This window comes from Euprymna scolopes, chromosome 46 (assembly GCF_053919585.1).
Source record: "Euprymna scolopes isolate OS-2025 chromosome 46, ASM5391958v1, whole genome shotgun sequence".
In the NCBI taxonomy this organism is placed as follows: domain Eukaryota; kingdom Metazoa; phylum Mollusca; class Cephalopoda; order Sepiida; family Sepiolidae; genus Euprymna; species Euprymna scolopes.
Window position 1 is genome coordinate 134,616,964 of NC_136527.1, and position 26,312 is coordinate 134,643,275.

General features: G+C 35.7%; 1 protein-coding gene across 1 annotated transcript in view; it reads left to right on the forward strand.

Annotated features, from left to right (window-relative positions):
* LOC145271135 (heme A synthase COX15-like) overlaps positions 1–26,312 on the forward strand; it is a 64,024-nt gene that overhangs the window by 21,392 nt on the left and 16,320 nt on the right. Inside the window, exons 3-6 of the mRNA XM_080126672.1 lie at positions 8,214–8,336; positions 12,236–12,428; positions 20,575–20,733; positions 24,625–24,706. Coding sequence (XP_079982798.1) covers positions 8,214–8,336; positions 12,236–12,428; positions 20,575–20,733; positions 24,625–24,706 — 557 coding nt within the window. The remainder of the gene's footprint in view (positions 1–8,213; positions 8,337–12,235; positions 12,429–20,574; positions 20,734–24,624; positions 24,707–26,312) is intronic.

The window sequence follows — 26,312 nt, forward strand, 5'->3', positions numbered from 1 at the left end:
TAAAGAGAGTTAAACTGTATATATATACATATATATATATAGAGAGAGAGAGAAAGAGAGAGGGGACTGAAAAAAGTTGTCAACAGTCAGTGGAGCTTCGCGCTTCAAAGCGACAAGATGTAAGTCAGCGAAGGTCGGGGTGGCGAAGCCGGCGAAAGGCAACGACAGTGTGGTAGCGGCGTCGTGGAGGTAAATATCAACGACATCAGCTGATGTTGGCGGCGACGATAAAGATCTGTTTTGGTCAGCGGTCTAAGTTAGAATATTGACTCAACAAAAGAATAAACCCAGCGAAGGAAGTAACCATAGAGTAGTGAACCTTTTACTATAAATCAAGGGCTTCGATGAGCTTCGGAAAACGAATATTTGGAGCAATTAACATGCACGCGCGTAATGAAACATAAATAATCCGAAGGACAAAAATATGAAAATTAACCTGCACGCGCGTAATCAAACATAAACAATTTACAGGAAAGAAATATATATATTAAAAAAAGAGACGAAAGGAAGGTCACATTTCAAAGGACATTAAGTGAGTTTTTCAATCAAAACTTTCATTTCTCCAACATCTCTCTCTCACCTTTGTCTGTCCGCGCTGAACATTGAACATTGAACGGACATTTCCTTTGCTTTATGAAATACGGATGATGGTTTCTACTGGACTCCATTAACTAATTAAGAAGAGAACAGAGTTCCCTTCCCAAAAGGTCCTTCGTTTTTTTTTTTTTTTTTGCTGTTTTCCTATATGTTTTTATGAGTTAACAATGGGGGTTGCCTATTTAATTTGCCCGACTTTCAAAAGATAAATATTTCACATTTTTGGATCGCCGCGTGTTGCTATCACTTTCCTATATAAAAACAGCGATGTAAACGTCACTGGCAACTATCCCGCAGAAAAACGATTTGACCTCATTAAAAACTGCGGAACAGTATGATGTTTGACATTCACTTTTTAATCGCTCTTACATTGACTGTCGCTGTAGCACAGGTGTTCAGGCTCAACCTATGGGCCTCAAGGCTCCAGGTTCGAGCCGACTTGTCACCAAGCCCCCCCCCCCATTTTTTTTTTTTTTCATTTTTAAAATCGCTGTTAAAATATATTTTGTTTTGAAATTATTTTCTCGTTTTACACAGAGATTTTCAATAGTTCAAAATTTAACATATCTCCAACATCTCTCTCTCACCTTCGTCTGTCCGTGCTGAACATTGAACACTGAACGGACATTTCCTTTGCTTTATAAAATACGGATGATGGTTTCTATTCGACTCCATTAATTACATAAGAAGAGAACAGAGTTCCCTTCCCAAAAGGTCCTTCGGTTTTTTGTTTTTTTTTTGCTGTTATTCTATATGTTTTTATTTTATTTTATTTTCTCAACCCCTATTCTTTCAAACTCCTCGGCCTAACGTTCACAGGGAACATGAACTGGAATATATACATTGAGAGCATTGCCAAGGCTGCTGCAAAGAAGGTTGGCTCCCTCTACTGTGCTAGAAAACTACTTACGCCTGCCAGTATCCTATACCTCTATAAGGCAACCATTCGCCCATGTATGGAGTACTGTTGTCACATCTGGGCTGGTGCATCTGCTGCTTGTCTCTCGCTCCTGGACAGGGTTCAAAAGAGAGTCGCCAACCTGATAGGTCCTGAACTGTCATCTAAGCTTCATCCTCTGTCCCATCGACGAAATGTTTCATCCCTCTGCCTGTTCTACAAATACTTTAATGGTGAATGCTCTGACGAACTGCAAGCACTTGTACCTCCTTGACGTGACTACCCCCGACAAACCCGACTAGCAACTAAGTTCCACCCCTTTACAGTAGAGATTCCTAGGTGTAAGAAAGCCTTTTACTCCAATAGTTTCTTCCCCAGAACTGCAGGTCTTTGGAACTCCCTTCCGGGATTCCGCTTTCCCAACTGTTTTTATTTTATTTTATTTTCTCAGCCCCTATTCTTTCAAAGGACATTAAGTGAGTTTTTCAACCAAAACTTACATTTCTTCAACATCTCTCTCTTACCCTAGAACCTGTATCTAATTGAGCAGACGATTTCTTGTTTTATGTGAACATTGACTGTTGATATATTTTCCTCTCGGTAGAATTTAAATCATTTAATTTAGTTAGGCATATTTAAGTTTGTTAATTTTTCAACGATATTTGTCCTCGTTATTTCTTATGTGATTTCGTTGTCCAGTACATTTCATTTTATTGTTGTCTTCGGGACGGTTGTCCCATTCCTATAACAACGCATTATCAAGGAACCTAGGAAACTTTTTTTTTTTTTTAATGTATTTCATTACGTCACCCATCTCTACCGTCCCCAGTAGGACTGGGATACGTCATAACAAGGGGGATTTGAAACGTTTTGATCAGTGCCCTTGCCATAAAACCTCTCCACACCCGGGCAATGCAGTATATGTATAATAATTAATAACATAATTAATAATTATGCTATAATTATAAAATAAATAATAATTAATAATGTATTATAATAATTAGCATAATAAATCTATCTATATATATAAAAGCGAAAATGTTTGTGTGTGCGTTTTCGTGTATGTCCGAGAAAGGCTTTTTTCTGACGCCTTCTCGTGGGTATCGCTTCTTAAAACTTTTTATATCACATCTAAATCATAATATGTACGAGTTAACAACGGGGGTTGCCTGTCTATTTAATTTGCCCGACTTTCAAAAGATAAATATTCCACATTTTTGGATCGCCGCATGTTGCTATCACTTTTCTATATAAAAACAGCGATGTAAACGTCACTGGCAACTATCCCGCAGTAAAACAGTTTGACCTCATAAAAAACTGCGGAACAGTATGATGTTTGACATTCACTTTTTAATCGCTCTTACATTGACTGTCGCTGTAGCACAGGTGTTCAGGCTCAACCTATGGGCCTCAAGGCTCCAGGTTCGAGCCGACTTGTCACCAAGCCCCCCCCCCCATTTTTTTTTTTTTCCATTTTTAAAATCGCTGTTTTTTATCGTTTTTGTTTTTTAAATATTTAAACAGGGTTAAGTTTCCTTTTTTTTGTTTTTCTTTGCCTTCCCCCTCCCCCAATGCACACACTTACAAGCACCCGGGCAATGCCGGGTACCTCCTGCTAGTATATCTATAAAAGTAAAAATGTCTGTCTGTGTACATTTCCCTACACAATAACTTGGCCAATTTTCGGTCTACAAACTCGAGATTTGACATAAGGGGTATTGAGATTTGGGAAAATCTTTTTAATCGGTTTTCGGCCAGAAATTTGCCTTTTAAGGGGTCAAAGTTCAACGATTTGACCTTTTAGAACTCTGCCAAACTCCTCCGACAATTTTGGGTCTAAACACTTGAAATTTTAGATATAGGTTTCTTGGACATGGATTAAACTTTATAATTTGATTTGAGCCCAAAACAATAAATTTAATGGATCATAATAGGGGTAAAAGTTAAGAAAAAATTTGACTGCTGCGGTCTCTACCAAATTACTCAAACAATTTCTGGTCTAAACATTTGAAATTTTACATAAAGGGTATTCAGAGATAGGGCAAGCTTTTTAATCGGTTTGGGTTGAACATTTGAGCTAGCAATATATAAACGAACTCACACACACACACACACACAGAGCAAAGTTATATATATTTATAGAGATTATAAATATATTATATATATATATATGTATACCTGGTGTTTTCAAGTAAGATCTTTGACTTACTTGTTGTTCCATCAAATACTTTTGCATGCAAAATCCGATCCCGCATTTTGCTAATTCCCACCCTCTGATGAGAAGGAAAGTATTTCTTCGAAACTCCGCGGGTTAAGGACTATCCACTTATCTAGTGTTTCCTTTTCAGATTAAATATGTTTTTAACTCTTTTTCAAAGTGTTTTTTAACATGTTTTATTAACTGTTTGCTCCTATTATATATATATATATACCGGTTGTATCGATTGGTTTCTTAGATGTAAATCCAATGAAACTTGCGTGATTATCAAAGAGTGCTCAATGCAGGACAGAGCTGGTATATAGTCTGTTTATTATATAAACATTGGTTACACATGTGCATACATGTTTCAGTGAATTGGGACTCTACTGAAACATGTGCACACATATGTAACTAATAACGTTTTTTTATAAAAACAGATATATACTAGCACGGAGACCTGACATTGCCCGGGATTGAATGATGATTAACGAATGTTTCACCATCCTATATTTTTATTGTCATCGAAATCCGTGAAATCGCCCAGGGAGAAGCTTCACGTGCCTCCATGCAATAACTTAGTCCAAAATATGTTATTCTACATTGCACTCTAGAAAACCTACTGTTTCTTTTATAAAATTATTTTATATAAACTTCTTTCCATATGACAAAAAAAAAAAAAAAAAAAAAAAACCCAAGAAATTTATGTGCGGGGTTTGAAACTACAGATCACGTCATGCAAAGTAACAGACAAAAACACGTAAATTTTCAAGTCTTATAAAATTCTGTGCAGTTAATGAAAGAAAATTAAGAAATTCACGTGCAGGGTTTGAACCTACAGACCAAATCATACAAAAAAAAAAAAAAAAAATCAAAACAAAAAAAATACACTATTAACTTACCCACAGTAGAATTTCCACGGCCCGTTGTTCTATCATTGTCACTAAGCGGCGACATGGAATAAATGGCTTTACCGATGATGGATAAATTAAAATAACGGTTTCGATTATCGGTAATTATCGGGAGTATTCTGAGACAAAACTTAACTAAGATCACTCTTAGACTTCTACACTAAAGTTCTGTAAATTTTAAAGTGAGTCTTTTCAGCTGTTTCGGAATCTATAAGGAATGAACTCAAACACACACACACACAAAGTTGTATTTATATATTTGTAGAGATTATAAATATATTATATTATATATAGACATTATAAATAAATTATATATATATATATATGCCTTTGGATTATTATGGACCATCTTCTTCCAATTACGGGATTTCCTTGGATTTTACTTGTGCAAATGGAAATTCTTTTAACTTTCTTGAAGTTTTACATTTGGATTTTACCGTCACTGGATTATTTATCTTCCACCAGACTATCCATTCATGTGTAATCACCTTTTTCTTCACCTTTCTTCACTTTTTTTGTTATCAAATAAGATCTTTGACTTGTTGTTTCATCAAATACTTTTGCATGCAAAATCCGATCCCGCATTTTGCTAATTCCTACCCTCTTATGAGAAGGAAAGTATTTCTTCGAAACTCCGCGTATTAAGGACTATCCACTTATCTAGTGTTTCCTTTTCAGATTAAATATGTTTTTAACTCTTTTTCAAAGTGTTTTTTAACATGTTTTATTAACTGTTTGCTCGTATTATATATATATATAGGGCAAGCTTTTTAATCGGTTTGGGTTGAACATTTGAGCTAGCAATATATAAACGAACTCACACACACACAGAGCAAAGTTGTATTATATATAGAGATTATAAATATATTATATATATGTATACCTGGTGTGTCGATTGGTTTCTTAGATGTAAATCCAATGAAACTTGTGTGATTATCAAAGAGTGCTCAATGTAGGACAAAGCTGGTATATAGTCTGTTTATTATACAAACATTATTGGTTACACATGTGCATACATGTTTCAGTGAATTGGGACTCTACTGAAACATATACACACATATGTAACTAATAAAATTTTTATAAAAACATAGATATATACTAGCAGGGTGACCCGACATTGCTCGGGTTGAATGATGATCAATGAATATTTCATATATATATTATTCCTTAATTGGAATTCATTTTTGAGATGAGCATTATATATGGTAAGACGACGACAACTACAGATGACGAAGGCCAGAGGAATAGTTGGCCAAAACGTTGTGAATAAACAAACCAATAAAAGATGAAAAGCAACAACTAATATTTCAGATCAGGAGTAAAGGTCAAACACAGAAGCTTGTCAAAACACGGGGCCTCACCCAGACGAGAGCCATCCATCACAATTGATGCCAGATGGGGATCAGAGCGTTGATGATTACTGCCATCCATAGTTGTTGTCAGCACGTTTTGGCCAAGTAAGCCTCTGGCCGGCTTCGGGTAGGATTGAAACCGCTATCTTCAGACAATTCTTACCAACGTCTCTATGCACTATGCCACGGGCACCGAAAGGCGATCAAGGCTGAATTTTTTTTATGTCTTATAAATCCATGTTTTATATTATCTGATCTTCCAAATGGTATATTATTTTAATTGCAATTCATTATTGAGATGAGGATGGATTTATAAGATCAAAGAATCCAACCTTGATCGCCCTTCGGGGCCCGTGGCGCAGTTGATAGACGAATCCAGATGAGCATTGTCTGAAGATAGCGGTTTCAATCCCACCCAAAGTGTGCCAGAGGTTTACTTGGCCAAAATGTGGTAAGACGACAACAACTACGGATGGCAGTGATGGCTGAGAATGCAGTTAGGAGATTCAAAGTTCCTATCCGTCGCGGTTACCACCTGACGAAGGCCGAAACGTTGTGAATAAACAAACCAATAAAAGATGAAAAACAACAACTAATAAAGACGAGAATAATAGTCCGAAATAAAAATAAATTACTGAATATTTCACACTCCTATATTTTTATTGTCATCGAAATCCGTGAAATCGCCTGGGGAGGAAGCTTCACATGCCTCTATGCAGTAACTTAGTCCAAAATATGTTATTCTACATTGCACTCTAGAGAACATATTGTTTTTATTATTGTTTCTTTTATTATAAATATATATTATTCAGTTGGAATTATTAGTTTATTTATCGTGGACTATTTTCCTCATCTTTCTTGGATGTTGTTCCAGCCAACTATTCCTCTGACCTTCGTCAGGTGGTAACCGCGACGGATAGGAACTTCGAATCTCCTAACTGCATTCTCAGCAATCACTGCCATCCATAGTTGTTGTTTCACCACGTTTTTGGCCAACTATTCCTCTGGTCGGCTTTGGGTAGGATTTGAAACTGCTATCTTCAGACGATTCTCACTTGGAACCATAGAGATTCAACGTCTCTATGCACTTGGCTTTTATATAGATAGAGAATTGCATCAGTAGTGAGATATCTTCTGGAGCGGTAGAAGGATCCCACCATCTTTCCAGCAACCTTGGCAACAGACTTCATGTACGTGTTCCATTTCAGATCAGGAGTAAAGGTCAAACACAGAAGCTTGTCAAAACACGGGGCCTCACCCAGACGAGAGCCATCCATCACAATTGATGCCAGATGGGGATCAGAGCGTTGATGATTACTGCCATCCATAGTTGTTGTCAGCACGTTTTGGCCAAGTAAGCCTCTGGCCGGCTTCGGGTAGGATTGAAACCGCTATCTTCAGACAATTCTTACCAACGTCTCTATGCACTATGCCACGGGCACCGAAAGGCGATCAAGGCTGAATTTTTTTTATGTCTTATAAATCCATGTTTTATATTATCTGATCTTCCAAATGGTATATTATTTTAATTGCAATTCAGATGAGTATTATTTATTAATTTATTGCGGACTATTATCCTCATCTTTCTTAGTTGTTTCACAACGTTTCGGCCAACTATTCCTCTGGCCTTCGTCAGGTGGTAGCTGCGACAGGATAGGAACTCTGAATCTCCTGACTGCTTTCGCAGCAATTACTGCCTTCCGTAGTTGTTGCCGTCTCACCACGTTTTGGGCAAGTAAGCCTCTGGCCGGCTTTGGGTAGGATTGAAACCGCTACCTTCAGACAATTCTCACCTGGAACCGTAGAGATTCAATGTATCTATCCACTGCGCCACAGGCCCCGAAGAATGATAGTTCGTGGATAGAGAGCCCTTTGGGACCAGCGGCACAGTCAATAGAGAGCCCTTAGCGTTGGGGTAATGTGTTAGGCTGTTTTTCCGCCTTAGCCTCAAGGCTTTAGGTTCAAGACTACTTCCCTACCAAAACTTTTTTTGTCTTTTACACCTGCAAACACCCGGGACACATTTTTTTTTTTTTTTTTTTTTTTTCAAACAGGGTTGTTTTGATCTAACAACCCTCCCCTCCCGCCCACATACACACCTTTAAACACCCGGGCAATGCCAGGCACCTCCGCTAGTTAAAAATAAAAAGTAAATAAAAACCAGCCCAGATCCGTAACAAAAATGATTTTTCATTTCTTTAAAATCAAGCGCTTTTTATTGAACTTAAAAAAAAATAAATATATATGTTCTTTTTTAGATTAACAGAATCTGGTCTTTCAATGGTTGATTGGAAATTACTGAAAGACATGAAGCCGCCACAAACACAACAAGAATGGATCGAAGAATTTGAAAAATATAAATTATTCCCAGAATATAAATTGTAAGTACAACCACATCTATAAATATATATATATATATATATATATATATATATATATATATATATATACTAGCAAAAGTACCTGTCTTTGACCGGGTTCAAAAACAGCCTACAGAAAATGGACTCTGATTTATGAAAGTATGATAGGTTATGAAAAGGAAGGGTTGTAAAGAGATAGCTTCGAATTTGGGTCACCCTATATATATATATATATATATATATATATATATATTTATGTCTCGGCAGTAGAGTGAAAAGCATATCTTATTTTTCTTTTATTAATATTATTTGAATTTTTTCCTTTTTTTTCCCTGTACACATTTTTGTGAATTATTCCATGGATTTCTGCCTTTGGATTATTATGGACCATCTTCTTCCAATTACAGGATTTCCTCGGATTTTACTTGTACAAATGGAAATTCTTTTAACTTTCTTGAAGTTTTACATTTGGATTTTACCGTCACTGGATGTTTTTATCTTCCACCAGATTATCCATTCATGTGTAATCACTTTTTTCTCCACCATATTCCCTCTGCTTCACTTTTTTTGTTTTCAAGTAAGATCTTTGACTTACTTGTTGTTTCATCAAATACTTCTGCATGCAAAATCCGTTCCCGCATTTTGCTAATTCCTACCCTCTGATGAGAAGGAAAGTATTTCTTCGAAACTCCGTGGATTAAGGACTATCCATTTATCTAGTGTTTCCTTTTCAGATTAAATATGTTTTTAACTCATTTCAAAGTGTTTTTAACATGTTTTATTAACTGTTTGCTCGCATTATAAGCTCTATCTCCTATTTGGTTTTATCGAGCTTTTACATCTGGCTGAGATAATTTTATAAATATTAATTCTTTAATATTTATAATATACTTTAGTTTTACCATCTTGGATCATTTTGGTAAATTTAATTGTAATTTTTATTTTATATATATATATATATATATATATATATATATATATACACACACACACATATATATATATATATATATATATATATATATATATATATATATATATATATATAGTAATTTATAAAATATATATGGCGATTAAGCTACACTGAATATTCTGCGTTTCATCCAACTATAGGATTCGTCAGGCTTATGCGCGAATTCTGTGGTTGTTTCTTGTTTTTATATATGTTGAGGATTTCTAGTTGGCCAATCAGCTTTCTAGTATCCACTGCGCCCCTTCCTATCAGTCAATGGGCATGCATTTTATCAATAATATAGCTATGCTTGCTGGGTGTGGGGATGTTTTTTAGCGATGTTTCGAAATTAACTCTTTCCATATCTATTTTTAATGTGGTGAAATAAATTCTTTTGAGAGTGCTCGACTGTTTTAGGAGCTAAGTATAACTACTTCATTTATTCACATAAATTTAATATACAAAAGTATAGATTTATGCGTAAACTTTACGTATTTACTTCAAAACTAGAAATCCTCAACATATATATATTTATTAACTGTTTGCTCGCATTATAAGCTCTATCTCCTATTTGGTTTTATAGAGCTTTTACATCTGGCTGAGATAATTTTATAAATATTAATTCTTTAATATTTATAATATACTTTAATTTTACCATCTTGGATCATTTTGGTAAATTTAATTGTAATTTATATATATAATATATATATATATACACACACACACATATATATATATATATATATATATATATATATATAGTAATTTATAAAATATATATGACGATTAAGCTACACTGAATATTCTGCGTTTCATCCAACTATAGGATTCGTCAGGCTTATGCGCGAATTCTGTGGTTGCTTCTTGTTTTTATATATGTTGAGGATTTCTGATTAGCCAATCAGCCAATGGGCATGCATTTTATCAAACAAAGGTGATAAAATGCATGCCCATTGGCTGATAGGAAGGGGCGCGGTGGATACTAGAAAGCTGATTGGCTAACCAGAAATCCTCAACATATATAAAAACAAGAAGCAACCACAGAATTCGCGCATAAGCCTGACTAATCCTATAGTTTGATGAAACGCAGAATATTCAGTGTGGCTTAATCGCCATATATATTTTATAAATTACTAACTAGCTCTACCTACGTATTGAGAACTTTTGAAGTAAATACTTTAAGTTTACGCATAAATCTATACTTTCGTATATTAAATTAATGTGAATAAATGAAGTAGTTATATATATATATATATATATATATATATATATTCACTGTTTTGGGGAAGGAATTTCATTAAAGTGCTTGATTACAAAAAAATAAAATTCAATATATATATTTAAAACTGTACAGAACGTCAGAAAACCATTGGTACCGTCGGTTTCAAGCCTAACATAAGGGGGACCAGTTAATGGTAAATAATGTAAGGCTCTCGTCAGCCGTATTATTTCTGTTTATCTTTCTGAGCAGGGCTCTACATTGCGAGTGAAACAGTCCTATTTGCGATTGATTTTTCACAGTGGCGATTAGAAATAATAAAAAGCTGATCTTTTGGCGATTGTATTTCTTTCAGCGACAAGCTCACTACTGAGTGAATAATATCTTTTCAATTTTATTTTAAATAATTCAAATAATTTAAACAATAAAAGGTTTAGCAAAAAGGGTTTGGATGTGGAATATCACTTAAAATGTAAGATCCCTTAGCACAATGAAAAAGAGTTTGGATGTGGAATATCACTTAAAATGTAAGATCCCTTAGCACAATGAAAAAGAGTTTGGATGTGGAATATCACTTAAAATGTAAGATCCCTTAGCACAATGAAAAAGAGTTTGGATGTGGAATATCACTTAAAATGTAAGATCCCTTAGCACAATGAAAAAGAGTTTGGATGTGGAATATCACTTAAAATGTAAGATCCCTTAGCACAATGAAAAAGAGTTTGGATGTGGAATATCACTTAAAATGTAAGATCCCTTAGCACAATAAAAAAGAGTTTGGATGTGGAATATCACTTAAAATGTAAGATCCCTTAGCACAATGAAAAAGAGTTTGGATGTGGAATATCACTTAAAATGTAAGATCCCTTAGCACAATGAAAAAGAGTTTGGATGTGGAATATAACTTAAAATGTAAGATCCCTTAGCACAATGAAAAAGAGTTTGGATGTGGAATATCACTTAAAATGTAAGATCCCTTAGCACAATGAAAAAGAGTTTGGATGTGGAATATCACTTAAAATGTAAGATCCCTTAGCACAATGAAAAAGAGTTTGGATGTGGAATATCACTTAAAATGTAAGATCCCTTAGCACAATGAAAAAGAGTTTGGATGTGGAATATCACTTCAAATGTAAGATCCCTTAGCACAATGAAAAATAGTTTGGATGTGGAATATCACTTAAAATGTAAGATCCCTTAGCACCATGAAAAATCGTTTGGATGTGGAATATCACTTAAAATGTAAGATCCCTTAGCACAATGAAAAAGAGTTTGGATGTGGAATATCACTTAAAATGTAAGATCCCTTAGCACAATGAAAAAGAGTTTGGATGTGGAATATCACTTAAAATGTAAGATCCCTTAGCACAATGAAAAAGGGGTTGGATGTGGAATATCACTTAAAATGTAAGATCCCTTAGCACAATGAAAAATCGTTTGGATGTGGAATATCACTTAAAATGTAAGATCCCTTAGGACAATGAAAAAGAGTTTGGATGTGGAATATCACTTAAAATGTAAGATCCCTTAGCACAATGAAAAATCGTTTGGATGTGGAATATCACTTAAAATGTAAGATCCCTTAGCACAATGAAAAAGAGTTTGTAATGTAAGAGGGGAGATATAATGTATGAGAAATATTTCGAATCAAGTCTCCCTTTGCTGTTATTTCAGATCATGTGAAAACCATTGATGTAAAAGAAATTGGCTGGTTGAGCCCTGTACAGTGAACTTTCCTTTCTTTTTCAGTGTTATATCCGAGCGAGAAATGACGTTAAACGATTTCAAATTCATTTATTATATGGAATATGCTCACCGTATGTGGGGTCGATTAATTGGGGTTGCATTCCTTCTTCCTGCTGCATATTTTTGGAGGAAGGGCTACTTCACAGCTAAGATGAAACCCCAAATCATGCTTATGACGTCACTTTTGGGATTTCAAGTGAGTATAACATGTTTTCTTTTTTCTTTTTTATTCCCTTTTTGTCTTTTTTTATTTTCCCCCTTTTTCTTTCCCCTTTTTCCTTCCCCCTTTTTCTTTCCCCCTTTTTTCCCCCTTTTTCTTCCCCTTTTTCCTTTCCCCCTTTTTCCTTCCCCCTTTTTCTTTCCCCCTTTTTTTTTCCCCCTTTTTTTTTCCCCATTTTTCTTTCCCCATTTTTCTTTCCCCCTTTTTCTTTCCCCCTTTTTCCTTCCCCCTTTTTCTTTCCCCCTTTTTCTTTCCCCCTTTCCCACTTTTTCTTTCCCCCTTTCCCACTTTTTCTTTCCCACTTTTTCTTTCCCCCTTTTTCTTTCCTCCTTTTTCCTTTCCCCTTTTTCTTTCCCCCTTTTTCTTTCCCCCTCTTTCTTTCACCCTTTTTCCTTTCCCCTTTTTCCTTTCCCTTTTTTTCTTTCCCTTTTTCCTTTCCCCCTTTTCCCTTCCCCCTTTTCCCTTCCCCGTTTTTCTTTCCCCCTTTTCCCTTCCCCCTTTTACTTTCCCCCTTTTTCCTTTCCCGTTTTTCTTTCCCCCTTTTTCCTTTCTCCTTTTTCTTTCCCCCCTTTTTCTTTCCCCCCTTTTTCTTTCTCCCTTTTTCCTTCCCCCTTTTTCTTTCCCCCTTTTTCCTTCCCCCTTTCTTTCCCCTTTTTTCTTTCCCCCTTTTTCTTTCCCCCTTATAATTGTTTAGTTTCGTTATATAAAAATGTCCCAGAGTTTTTCCTTGTTTCTCGCTTGCCGGCCTGAATGAAGATACAGTTTGTTTCAGATATCCCCCGACGCCAGATGATGCAGGAGACAGACTGGATCCAGCACAAAGCCAGAGTGACGGCCGAAATCGACAATGTTGCCACACGGACTTATGGTCATGCACGTTTCGCGTGCCGTGAGCAGCAGAAGATATTTCCAGTGACCAGTGAGAGTCTGGTCACCCTTGAGGGGTCCACCACTAGACAAGTAAGAATGTAGCCCTGCTGGGTTGCATCTATGGTCCTGTGAGCTGGGAGCGACGAACACGGCCAGAAGTACATCACAAGTATGCTCCAGTGAACCTGGATAGCGACGGATGCGGCCTTGCCCTCGGACGAGAGAGGGGTAAGGGTTATACTCACAGAAGAGACGTTGCGAGCCTGTCTCTGCTTTAATATCATTTTCATGGCAAGTGCCCGTCTGAGCTCCAATCTATGGTCCCCCCTTGCCAAACATTCATGAGAAACACTCTTGCTGAAAACACTATCAATAATTTCCCCCACTCTTTACCTGTGCCAGAGCCTGAACGTAGATTCCATGAACAAAGTTTCTTTCTTAGAACTGCACACCTGCGGAACTCCCTTCCGTTTTCCTGCTTTTCACTTTTGACTGCAATATGGTCGTGTTCAAGTCCAATGTAAACAAGTTCTTGATGAGCCGTTCCCCTTAAGTAATCCAATTTAATAAATTTCCACTACTAACAATTACTACAACATTTTTTTTTTTTTTTTTTTTTTTTTTTTTGTTAATTCAATTTTCACCCCAAACAAGGCACAGTTCCACTTTGAAGTAGGGAGCTACTATCGGTGACATAACTTGCAGGGATATTATAAAGGGAGTTGAGTAGCAAGATGTCTGTTCACATTGCACTTGAACTTCTGCATGTCAGTACAGCTGGCAAAGCAGAAAAGGAAGTTCCAAAGTCTCGCAGTTCTGGGGAAAAAAATTATTGGAGTAGAAGGCTTTCTTACACCTAGGGATCTCTACTGTGAAGGGGTGAGATTTAGCTGCTTGTCTGGTTTGTCGGGGGTATTCACGTTGAGGGGGTACAAGTGCTTGTTGTTCGTCAGAGCATTCACCGTTAAAATACTTGTAGAACAGGCAGAGGAATGCAACATTTCGTTAATGGGACAGAGGCTGAAGCTTAGATGACAGTTCAGGACCTATCAGGTTGGCGACTCTCTTTTGAACCCTGTCCAGGAGTGAGAGACAAGTAGCAGATGCACCAGCCCAGATGTGACAACAATACTCCATACATGGGCGAATGGTGGCCTTATAGAGGTACAGGATACTGTCAGGCGTAAGTAGTTTTCTAGCACGGTAGAGAGAGCCCACTTTCTTCGCAGCAGCCTTGGCAATGCTCTCAATGTATCTGTAACGCCATTAATAAGTAAATTTTTATTAAAAGAACATTATTTAACTGTAGACACAGGTTAACCTTCTCACACCATTCAAACACCTCCTGTAATAATTAACACATAATCTCAATCAATAAATTACATAAAAAACACTCATTTCATTTCTGTTACAAACCTATATTTGAATTTCAACAGATATATCTTTTTTTCCAGTAAGAATATTAACTGCGTTCATATTTTTAAAATTACATTAACGACTATATGACGTCACTAAAATTTCCCTCTCTTTAACAGCGCCAGCCCTCCCCACTCCTTTTTGAATTTCCAACGTCTTTTTCCGTTTTTCTGAAATAGAACGTAAAAGAGATATAAAAAAAATAGCAATTCTCTAAGTGCATTATTCTCTCATTCATTGCAGCATAATCATACCTTTGACTTTAAACAAGCAAAAGTAGTTAAATTTATTTCAAATAAACCGCGCTGGAGACTTCTTGAATCTGTGCTCATCGCAATTTCAAGCACTATTAAACAACGTGGAGGTTTCTATAACATAGCGCTATTAATAAGTAAACTTTTATTAAAAGAACATTATTTAACTGTAGACACAGGTGAACCTTCTCACACCATTCAAACACCCTCTGTAATAATTAACACATAATCTCAATCAATAAATTATATAAAAAACACTCATTTCATTTCTGTTACAAACCTATATTTGAATTTCAACAGATATATCTTTTTTCCAGTGAGAATATTAACCCATGTTCCCTGTAAACGTTAGGCTGATGAGTTTAAAGGAAGTATTGTCGGGTAATGTGTTCTTGGCCATTGTAATTGGTGGTAGAGAAGGTTTCTTGTAATTATTGAAGGAAACAAGTTTAGTCTTAGCAGCATTGAATGTGACCATCCAGTTTTGTCCCCATTCCACTACAGATCGGAGGTCATCCTCTAGTGTTTCTGCCATTTCTTTAGATATGTGTTCATTTGTTTTCCCCTCATGTCTGCTATAGGGCCTGGTGTCATCAGCAAACATACTCATCTCAGAAACAATTTTATCAGGGAGGTCATGATGATTTATGAATATCAGGAATAATATAGGTCGAAGGATAGACCCCTGAGGTACTCCCGCATTTATATCATATTGTTTAGATGTACGGCCATCGAGGACAACTTGGATTTTTCTCCTATTTAAGAAGGATTTAATTACATTATGAATTCTCCCAGTGATACCATATGATCTAATTTTCCTTAGAAGACCATCATGCCATACCTTGTCAAAAGTCTTAGATATATCGAGGGCTACCGCTCTACCCTCCCCTGTTTTGTCTAGTGAATGGTATATACATTCAGAGATTAGTTAGGATATCTGCTTTGGAACGGGCTTGCCTAAATCCATATTGATTGTCGGTGAGGAGTTCAGCGGTTGTAAAGTGATTAATTAAGGACTCAAATGTTTTGGCGAAAAGCGGGAGAAGGCTAATGGTGCGATAATTTGATGGGTCAGTTCTTTCGCCAAAAATCTTGAAACCTGGTACCACAGAAAGCGGTTTTCCAGCAGTTAGCAAAGCAAGATTCATTAAGGCATTTATCAATGCTTATCCTCGAGTAGCCTCTGGGCCTTGATAAGTTGACAGTATATGTATACCACATACCCAAAATTGTATTTGAATTATAAATGGCAACCGTTAATCTTTGGAATCTATCTATAAATATAAAAGCGAAAATGTATGTATGTGCGTTCGCTTTTTGTGTGTGTCTACAAAAGGCTTTTTTCAGAGAAGCGGTCGGTCGCCTAACGACTTTTTAAAACTTTTTATATCACATATAAATCGTAATATCTCAGAGTTGTCAACGGAGCTCGCCTGTCTATTTAATTTGCTCGACTTCGAGAAGATAAATATTCAACAGTTTTCACTTGCCGCATGTGGATTAAGCCTTTTCCTATAATTAATTCTGCCGTCATTTTTCCGGTTTCCCCTACCCCCGCGTTTCACAGTAAATGAAATGCTACTCTGCAGTCAACAGTTGACCTCATTAAGTCATTAAAACGTGCACCTACCAAATCTAAGTAATTAAATAAATTCAAACACGTTTCCGTTTGTATGTCGCGGTGATGCAATGGTTAACGTCGCAGGCTTTTTTTCACACTTCAATTTACAATTTTGCCTCAAGGGTTCCGGTTCGATCCTCATACTTACCTACCAAAACATTGTTTTTTTATTTTATACCCCCCCCCCCCCCCCCGGAGTTTTGATTTACCCAAAACCACAAACACCTGGGCAACGCTGGTTACCTCTCGCTAGTATATCTATAAAAGTAAAAGTGTCTGTCTGTGTGTGTACATTCCCCTATGCAATAACTCTGTCAATTTTCAGTCTACAGACTCGAAATTTGATATACAGGGTATGGAGATTTGGGAAAAACTTTGTAATCCGTTTTTGGCCAGAAATTTTCGATTGTCTAGCATTAATTTAAACCTACGTCACTTTCGGTTTGGCGGTGGTCATAACAGCAGAGACGTCACGTTTTTTTCCCCCGTTCTTTTCCTCCTTTGCGGTATGGGTTCGAGCCTGCTTGATTTGGGGAATCTTTTTGATCAGTTTTCGGCCAGAAATTTGGCTGTTAAGAGGTGAAAGTTCAACGATTTGACCTTTGAGAACTCTACCAAACTCCTCCACCGATTTAAGATCTAAACACTTGAAATTTTAGATATAGGTTCTTTATAATTTGATTTGAGCCCAAAGCAATACATGCAAGGGGGTCAAAGTTAAAAAAAAAAAAAAAAAAAAATGACCTCTGCAGTCTCTTCCAAATTACTCAGCCAATTTTTGGTCTAAACATTTGAAATTTTACATAAAGTGTATTCAGACATAGGGCAAGCTTTTTAATCGGGTTTTGACCGAAAATTTTGGCTGCCAATGGGTCAAAGTTCAAAAGATTTTACATTTGCGTTCTCTAGCATACTATTCAGCCAATTTTGGTTCTAAACATTTGAAATTTTATATAAAGGGTATTCAGACATGCAGCAAGCTTTTTAATCAGTTTTTGGGTGAAAGTTTCACTGCCAAGAAGTCAAAGTTGAAAGAGTTGACCTTTGCAGACTCTACTAAACTCCTCGGCTAATTTTGAGTCTAAACACTTGAAATTTTAGGTGTAGGTTACCTGGACATGGGTCAAACATTTTAATCTGACTTGAGCCCAAAACAATAAATGTTAAGAGGTCAAAATTGGGGTCAAAGTGTAAAAAAAATTTTTCCCTCTATTAACTTTTCTCTCTAGTAGTCAAAGAAGTGTATTATACAGAAGGGCATTTTTATTTATTGTTTCCAGGTTGATCCCAAAGCTTGCAATCCACGCTTGTGACAGGTGAAGTGGATTGTCTACTATAGCATTAAATGTCTGCGATCGGACTCCATCCCCAAAAATAACGTAGCATTCTGTGAAACTCTGTGGAATAAGGACTTTGTAAATTGTCTTTTGGAGTATTCAGTCGAACCGCCCCCTTAAGTAGACGCTTTAAATATCCACACTAACATACTGTACTGTTTATTTTATTTATTTTTTTTTTTTCACACTTTAATTTCCAACTTTGCCTCAAGGGTTTTGGGTTCGATCCTCATACTCACCTACCAAAACTTTTTTTTTTTTTTTATTATTTTACCCCCCCTCCCCTCGGAGTTTTAATTTACCTCCAAACACCCGGGCATCGCCGGGTACTCCACGCTAGTACTTTCATAAATCAAAGTCCATTTTCTGTAGGCTGTTTTTGAACCCAGTCAACGACGGGTACTTTTGCTAGTATATATATAAGAGAAAAAAAGTTAAAACTGTATTTTGTGACTGGATACTCCAAAAAACAGTTTACAATGTCCTTATCCGGCGGAGTTTCAAAGAATTCTTGTTATTCTTCTCATCAGAGGACATAAAGAAATCAGCAAATTATACTTGTAGCAATGCTAGAATTTGCTAGTTAAGGCATTAAGTGAAATATCCACACTAACATACTGTACTTACAATAATCCTTATCCCTGAGTGGCTTCCGGGCCCTGATAATTGGTGACCACCTTGTAAAAAAAAAAAAAAAAAAAGGCATTACCGTACATATGCACACAAAGTTATGAACAGTATATAGGGCCTGAGCAAAGCCGGGTGGAACTGCTAGTATACGTGTATGAGAGAAAGAAAATTAAAACGGTAAGTCGAAATTTACAATCAAAATTTATTGTTCGACTGAATACTCAAAAAAAAAAAAAAACAATTTGCAAAGTCCTTATTCCATGGAGTTTCAAAGAATGTCTGCGATCGGACTCCATCCAAAAAAATAATGTAGCGTTCTATGAAACTCTGTGAAATAAGGACTTTGTAAATTGTCTTTTGGAGTATTCAGTCGAACAATATATTTTGATTGTAAATTTCAACTTACCGTTTTAATTTTCTTTCTCTCATACACATATACTAGCATTATTTAATTTCTTTATAATAAGCTCTACTTTCTATTATTTGTGTATTGAGCTTTTTTATTTGGTTGGGAAAACCATACAAAATACTATTAAAAAACACCGAATATATGTCAACATATGTCACGGTAACATATATTGAGCGAGTTTTTAACAGTATTTTGTCTAGTTTATTATTTATAACACCTTTTTCCTGAACTTACCGTGTTAAAGAAAGAGTCGGCGCCATTTTGAATTTTCCAATACATCGATAAAACACTGTATGCTTTTCGAGCTGAATAAATATATATTTGTTTTTTGACAACTTTTTCGAATCTATGTGTACAGTAATACAAACCCACCCTTTTTTTTTTTTTTCCGATATTTTCATTTTTTAATGTCTTCATTAAACTGTACAAGTACCGAGTTTTCTCATGTTGCGGATAGTGCAGTAGTAGTAGTAGTCGTCGTGACTGACATGACAAGATTTTTATTTATTTTGTTATTGTTAGCAAAAACACTTTCTCTTTCAACAACAACAACCCCCCCCCCCCCCAGATGTTTTCGTTAATTAACGGTTTCATTTATTTATTTATTTTTTGGGGAAATAATAATTCAAAGTTTATAAAATAAATTTAATGCGGAAAAGAAACAAAAGGGGGGGAGGAAGCATTATACATGTTTTAGCCAATTTGTGAAAAACAAAAAAACATATTTAATTCTTTTATTCGGTTAATATTAATATGGTTTAATGGTTTTTGTAAATATTTTTTTTCCACACGAAGAAGTTTTATAAAACGTTGTTTAAAAAAAATAAAATCAAAACCTATGTTTATTTTTTTGGAGTGTTTTTATCGGCTCATTTTCATTCATAAAAATAATGCAATATTTTAAACAAGCAGAACGTGAAAATTTCAATACGATATATATATATAAGGTTTTAACATTTGTTTTCTTTCGATGTTTTAATATAAATACAGTCAGGTGATAATTATATTCAATTTTTAGAAAAGTAGAAAGAATGTCTTTCTTTCCCCCTTAAAATTTTTTTTTTTTTTTTCCAAAAATCCTTATCTATTTAAAGGAAAATTTATTACAAATTCACTGAAAGTTGTAAGTAATTAAACACTTAAAAAGTCCCCTTGAAATAAAAATTGTGTAAGCAATTCCTAAAAAAAATAATTGGATGAAAACGTTTTCCACAAATCTGAGAGATGCGGTCGTCTGTCGAACCAGACGACACAACCAATTCAACCATAAATAGCGCTTACCTTTACAATACAGGCATTTGTTTCCGCTGTTAAGACCGCGGCTACAGAATTGGAGAAACTGTCCAGAAAGAAATACCCCCAAAATGCAGTCGAATGGGGGAAAAATATATCTTTAACCCCCTTTTTTTTTCTCCTACAATTAAAAATAACGCATCGGTTTTGTTTTTTTTTCTCCCCAAAAATCCTTATCTATTCAATTTCAAACAAAATAAATATTTATTTTATAACAATACGTTGTTTTGGCTTCAAACATATCTTAATACATGTTTTATGTTATTGTTTATATTTTGTTTTAATCTTTAAGGGCTTTCTTGGTTGGTATATGGTCAAGAGTGGCCTGGAAGAAAATGAAGGAATCCCACGAGTGAGTCAATACAGATTAGCTGCTCATCTTCTCTCTGCATTCGTTTTGTACACCCTTTTCTTGTGGTCAGGGCTTAGTCACGTCAATTCCCCGCAACAGGTGAGACCCTAATCTTCTATTTTGGCGAAGATATTGTTGTAATATATATGTATTAATGGCCTGGCAAGGCCAGAGGGGAAATAACTGAAGCAGCAAAACTATTTTGGCGAAGATATTGTTGTATGTATTAATGGCCTGGCAAGGCTACAGGGGAGATAACTGAAGCAGCAAAACTGAAGCTGGCCTGGCAGGGCACTATATATACAAATTTGGGCATATTTTATTGGTTTAAAAATATAGGTTCTTTTGATGAATTGTCATAAAATTTTAACCGAAGAATAATATTATAATCTTCAAAGAGCCTGCAAATTTTTCATATATAGATATGTATGCATGTGTGTATGTATATATGCATATATATATGTATACACACACACACACACACATATATATATATATATACACAATTACTTCATTTAATCACATAAATTAATATACAAAGATATTTTATGCGTTAATTTTCAGTATTTACTTCAACAGTGCTCACAATATAGGTAGAGCGAGGTAGTAATTTATGAAAATATATATGGCAATTAAGCTACACAGAATATTCTGCGTTTCATTCTCATGAAAATTCGTCAGGCTTAAGCACTTACTACTATATGTGTGTGTATATATATATATATATATATATATTTATATAAAATGGGTTAAGAAATTCCAACGAAAGAAAGATGTATATTTAAATAAGGGAGTAGTCACCAACAATGTGTGTTTTTTTAACATTATTTTATTATTCCGTGTCTTGGTTTTTCATTGAGAATTATGTTTGGATCATTGTAATAATGTTCTAAAGTCATTGAAATCGTTTTTACGCGCATTTCAGACGTTCTGTGAAGCGTCCTCGTCAGAAATTATTTTCAAATGTGTTGGAGATGTAAAAATGGCAATTTTCGTGGTTAATTTGAAGTTTTTCCAACGGGTGGAGGCTTGTAAGCGTTTATTATTCATTGGCATGTTCAATTTTCATTACTCTTTTATTGGGCTAGTCGAGGGAGGCCGCTGACCTGGTTGTAGTCGCTGTCTCTTTCTGCTAATGTTTTTTTTTCTTTTCCTTTAGGGTGGGGTAGGGTGTGTGTGTGTGCATGTGTGTGTTTGCTTTTATTGGTTTGGGAATGTGTATATTGTTTTATAGTGTTATGAGGTTATTTGCTTCCTTAGGAAGGCGACTGTGATCCGAGGTCGTTACTAATGTGTATGTGTGAGGAGGGGGGGACCAGCTCTTCTGAAATAAGGGTAGGGGTGCTTTCATTCTAATTTGATATTTATTTTTTGGATTCTAGTATTGTGATTTTTCGTTTTAGTCTTTTCGGATATTCCTTATATTATGTTTGTTTAGAAAGGGATTTTTTAATGTTTCTATTTATTTGTCTCCCCATGTGGGTATGGCCAGACCTAGGATCGGTTCCTAGTGTGGGGAAGATTTTGTTCCCCAGAGGGGGGGGGGGGCATTGGAGGGGGTATAGGTATGGGAGGGGGATGATAGAAGGGATGATAGTTGTTTCAGTCATAGGAGGTTCTCCTCCACTGACTGAGGAGGGAGCGAGGTGTTGGAACAGATATTATACTATGGTTCTAGGTGTTGGTTTCGAGGTTAAGTAGGGTTGGTATTGTTCAGTGTGTTGTATTAGAGATAGGGGTGTTATGTCTGTGTGTGGTTGTATGCGCGCACGTGTGTGTGTTTTAATGTGTCGGTTCTGATTTATGTGTGGGTGTGTATATGTGTATGTATGGGTGTGCATGCGAGTGTACCTTGCATTTCATGTTTTTGTGTGATGGTATTAGGTTCTGTTCAGTTCAGGAGTGAATCTGGTGATGAAGTTTTTTTTTCCTGTGTAAGTAAATAAAAATAATTGTCTGTTTGGAAGATTGGCATTATCTTGAAGCTGTTTCCACTGCATGTGTGTACGTGTTTTGAAACCTCTGTTTTGCTAAAAAGAAAAAGAATTACTGAAAATGAAGTTTTGCTGAAAAAAAAAGAATTATTGAAAATGAAGTTTTGCTAAAAAAAAAAAAGAATTACTGAAAATGAAGTTTTGCTAAAAGAAAAAGAAAATAGAAACTGAAAAGTTTGACTTGTAAAAATGAAAGCAACTATTTTCTGAAAACTTGCAAAAATTAATTTTCACTAATTGTCTTCGAAAACTGTTTCATTAATAATTGTTTGACTGCTTTCTCAACTGTACCGACATGCAGAAGTTCAAGTGTTATGTGAACAGCCATCTGCCTGCTCAACTCCCTACATATTATCCCTACAACTTATGTCCCTGATAGTAGCCCCCCTCCCCTACATCAAAGTGGCACTCTGCCTATTTTGGGGCGAGAATAGAAGATAAAAAAAGGTGTTTCAGGTGTTAATGAAATTTTTTAAAAAAGAGCAATGCTCGGGACCGTATAAACGAGAAAATGTAAGTCGATTTTGAACATGTTCGGATAGAGGAATTTTTAATGTCTATGTATCATTAGCTTTTTCGATCAAAAGAATATTTTACCTACCCTAGGACGGGTATTACACGTATCAAATAATTGTACCTTATCTAGGATAAGTAATTTATACCATATATATGAAATAATGTTTCCTTTGCGAGGATGGGTAATATACAACACATATTTAAAATAATTTTACCTACCCTCGGACGGTTAATTAAAATACATACACGAAACGATTTCACATACTATCGATAGGTATTGTACAACATGTTAAATAATTTCTCTTTCCCCCAAGGCTACCATAATTTTAAGAAAACTGAAACAATTTTTAGAAAGTAGATCATTAGGCTTTCCAAATTAGTGCATAAATACATCATCTTGGTTAAGAATTAGGCAACCATTGCTTCATCATAAATTTCAATATCACTGGGTGTTTTCCTTCGTCACTAAATTGTAAGAAAAATTATGACATTTTTTTAACAAAGTCTCAGTAGGATTTTCAAATTTATGCATAAATACATTGGCACAGATAGTGATTAGACAACCGTTGCTTCATTATCAAATTACACATCTCTATATAAATAAAATGAACTCATTTTTTCCCGTCTGATTTTGACATTAATAGGATTAAAAATCAAGATATTTCATGCAAATATAATATGCACAAACGGCAGAACAATATCTGAGGTGTGTTATAGGCTTATTATTTCTCAAATTCCTCGATAATCTTAGATTTCTATACTTTTTCTGCTGAGAAGTCACGGCCAAAATCGGTTAGGATCAATGGAAGTGGTAAAATATTTTCTCTCTAATAAATTCCTCCTCCCCCTGCCACCACTTAACACCGTTTGGGGATCATTCACAAGGAACAGTTGAGAAGAGAACACTGGTTTGGCTTCGTAGTTCTTTCATGTGAAGTTATTTAAAATCACTAAACTAAGCTGCAGTGCTCTGTGGCATAGTGGTTAGCGTGCTGGACAATTCACATTATATTTTCACGTTCGCGCCGACCTACCGTAGTCGTTTTTTTTTTTTTTTTTTTTTCCTAAACAACTGGAATGGACTTTTCTTGGTGGCCGAACTGTTAACGTTGCAGATGTTTTTTTTTGTTTTGTTTTGTTTTTTTTTTTTCACACTTTATTTTCCTACTTTTACTCATGACTCCGGGTTTGATCCTTCCTACTTACCTACCATAACATTTTTTAAAACTCCCCCCCCCCCCCCCCGTCCCGGAAACAAACACTCGGGCAACGCCGGGTACCCCCGCTAGTTACTGAATAAAAGAAATGAAGAAAAAAAAAAATAGAAACTGAAAAGATTGACTTGTAAAAATGGAGGCAACTATTTTCTGAAAACTTGCAAAACTTAATTTTCATTAATTGTCTTCGAAAACTGTTTTCATTAATAATTAAATTGTTTGACAGATATGATGGAGTTGTCAAAATTTTTTTTTTAACACAGGTGCCAAAGACGTTGCAGATTTTACGGCTTCGAAATTTTTCCAAGGGTGTCATGGGCCTGGTGTTCGTCACTGCTTTGTCTGGTAAGGTCACGCCTTCATATATTCAACAATACAAACTTTTTTTTTTTTTATTCAATTTTCACCCCAAACAAGGCACAGTGCCACTTTGAAGCAGGGGGCTACTATTAGGGAATTAATTAGCCAGATGTTTTAGGGCAATCGTGAAGTTTAACTCATTGCAATCTATAGCAACGTAAACCGGAAGCCGGACAAGATGGTGGGGTTTGTATTACTGTACACATAGATTCGAAAAAGTTGTCAAAAAACAAATATATAACAAATAAATGTTATCAAAGGCAAGATAAGTTACTTTTCTACCAAACTGGATATATTTTTTGTGTTTTTATTCAATGTAACATATTTATTCAGCTCGAAAAACATAGTGTTTACTGATGTATTCGAAAATTCAAGATGGCGTCTCACACCCTCTTTAACACCGTAAGTATGGAAAAAGGTGTTATAAATAAAAAAATTATACAAAATACTATTAAAAACCCGCCGAATATAGTCAGCCTATGTCACGGTAACATATATTGAGCGAGTTTTTAACAGTATTTTATCCTTTTTTTTTATTTATAACATCTTTTCCCACACTTTTTTTTATTTTTTTATTCAATTTTCACCCCAAACAAGGCACAGTGCCACTTTGAAGCAGGGGGCTACTATTAGGGAATTAATTAGCGGGGTCATTATGAAGGGAGAAGAGTAGAAAGATGTTTGTTAACATTACACTTGAACTTCTGCATATCATTGCAGTTGGGAAAGCAGAATCCCGGAAGGGAGTTTCAAAGACCTGCAGTTCTGGGGAAGAAACTATTGGAGTAAAAGGCTTTCTTTCACCTAGGGATCTCTATTGTGAAGGGATGAGACTTAGTAGCTTGTCGGGTTTAGTTACGTCGGGGAGGTACAAGTGTTTGCAGTTCGTCAGAGCATTCACCATTAAAGTATTTGTAGAACAGGCAGAGGGATGCAACATCTCGTCGATGAGACAGAGGTTGAAGCCTAGATGACAGTTCAGGACCTATCAGGTTGGCGACTCTTTTTTGAACCCTGTCCAGGAGCGAGAGACAAGCAGCAGATGCACCAGCCCAGATGTGACAACAGTACTCCATACATGGGCGAATAGTTGCCTTATAGAGGTATAGGATACTGTCAGGCGTAAGTAGTTTTCTAGCACGGTAGAGGGAGCCAACCTTCCTTGCAGCAGCCTTGGCAATGCTCTCAATGTATCTATTCCAGTTCATATTCCCTGTAAACGTTAGGCCGAGGAGTTTAAAAGAAGTACTTTCAGGCAATGTGTTCTTGGCCATTGCTATTGGTGGTAGAGAAGGTTTCTTGTAGTTATTGAAGGAAACAAGCTTAGTCTTAGCAGCATTGAATGTGACCAACCATTTTTGTCCCCATTCCACACCAGCCCAGATGTTATTTAAACAGAAAAGAAAAAATGAATTTGAGCATCTATAATATAAAAGCGAAAATGTGTGTTTGCGTGTGCGATTTTTTTTGTATGTCCGGCAAAGGTTTAGGAGGTGGGGGGGGGGTCACCATTTCTTAGAACTTTTTATATACTCCGTAGATTATAATATCTACGATTTACGAAAGGATGTCGTGTCTATCTTTTATTTGA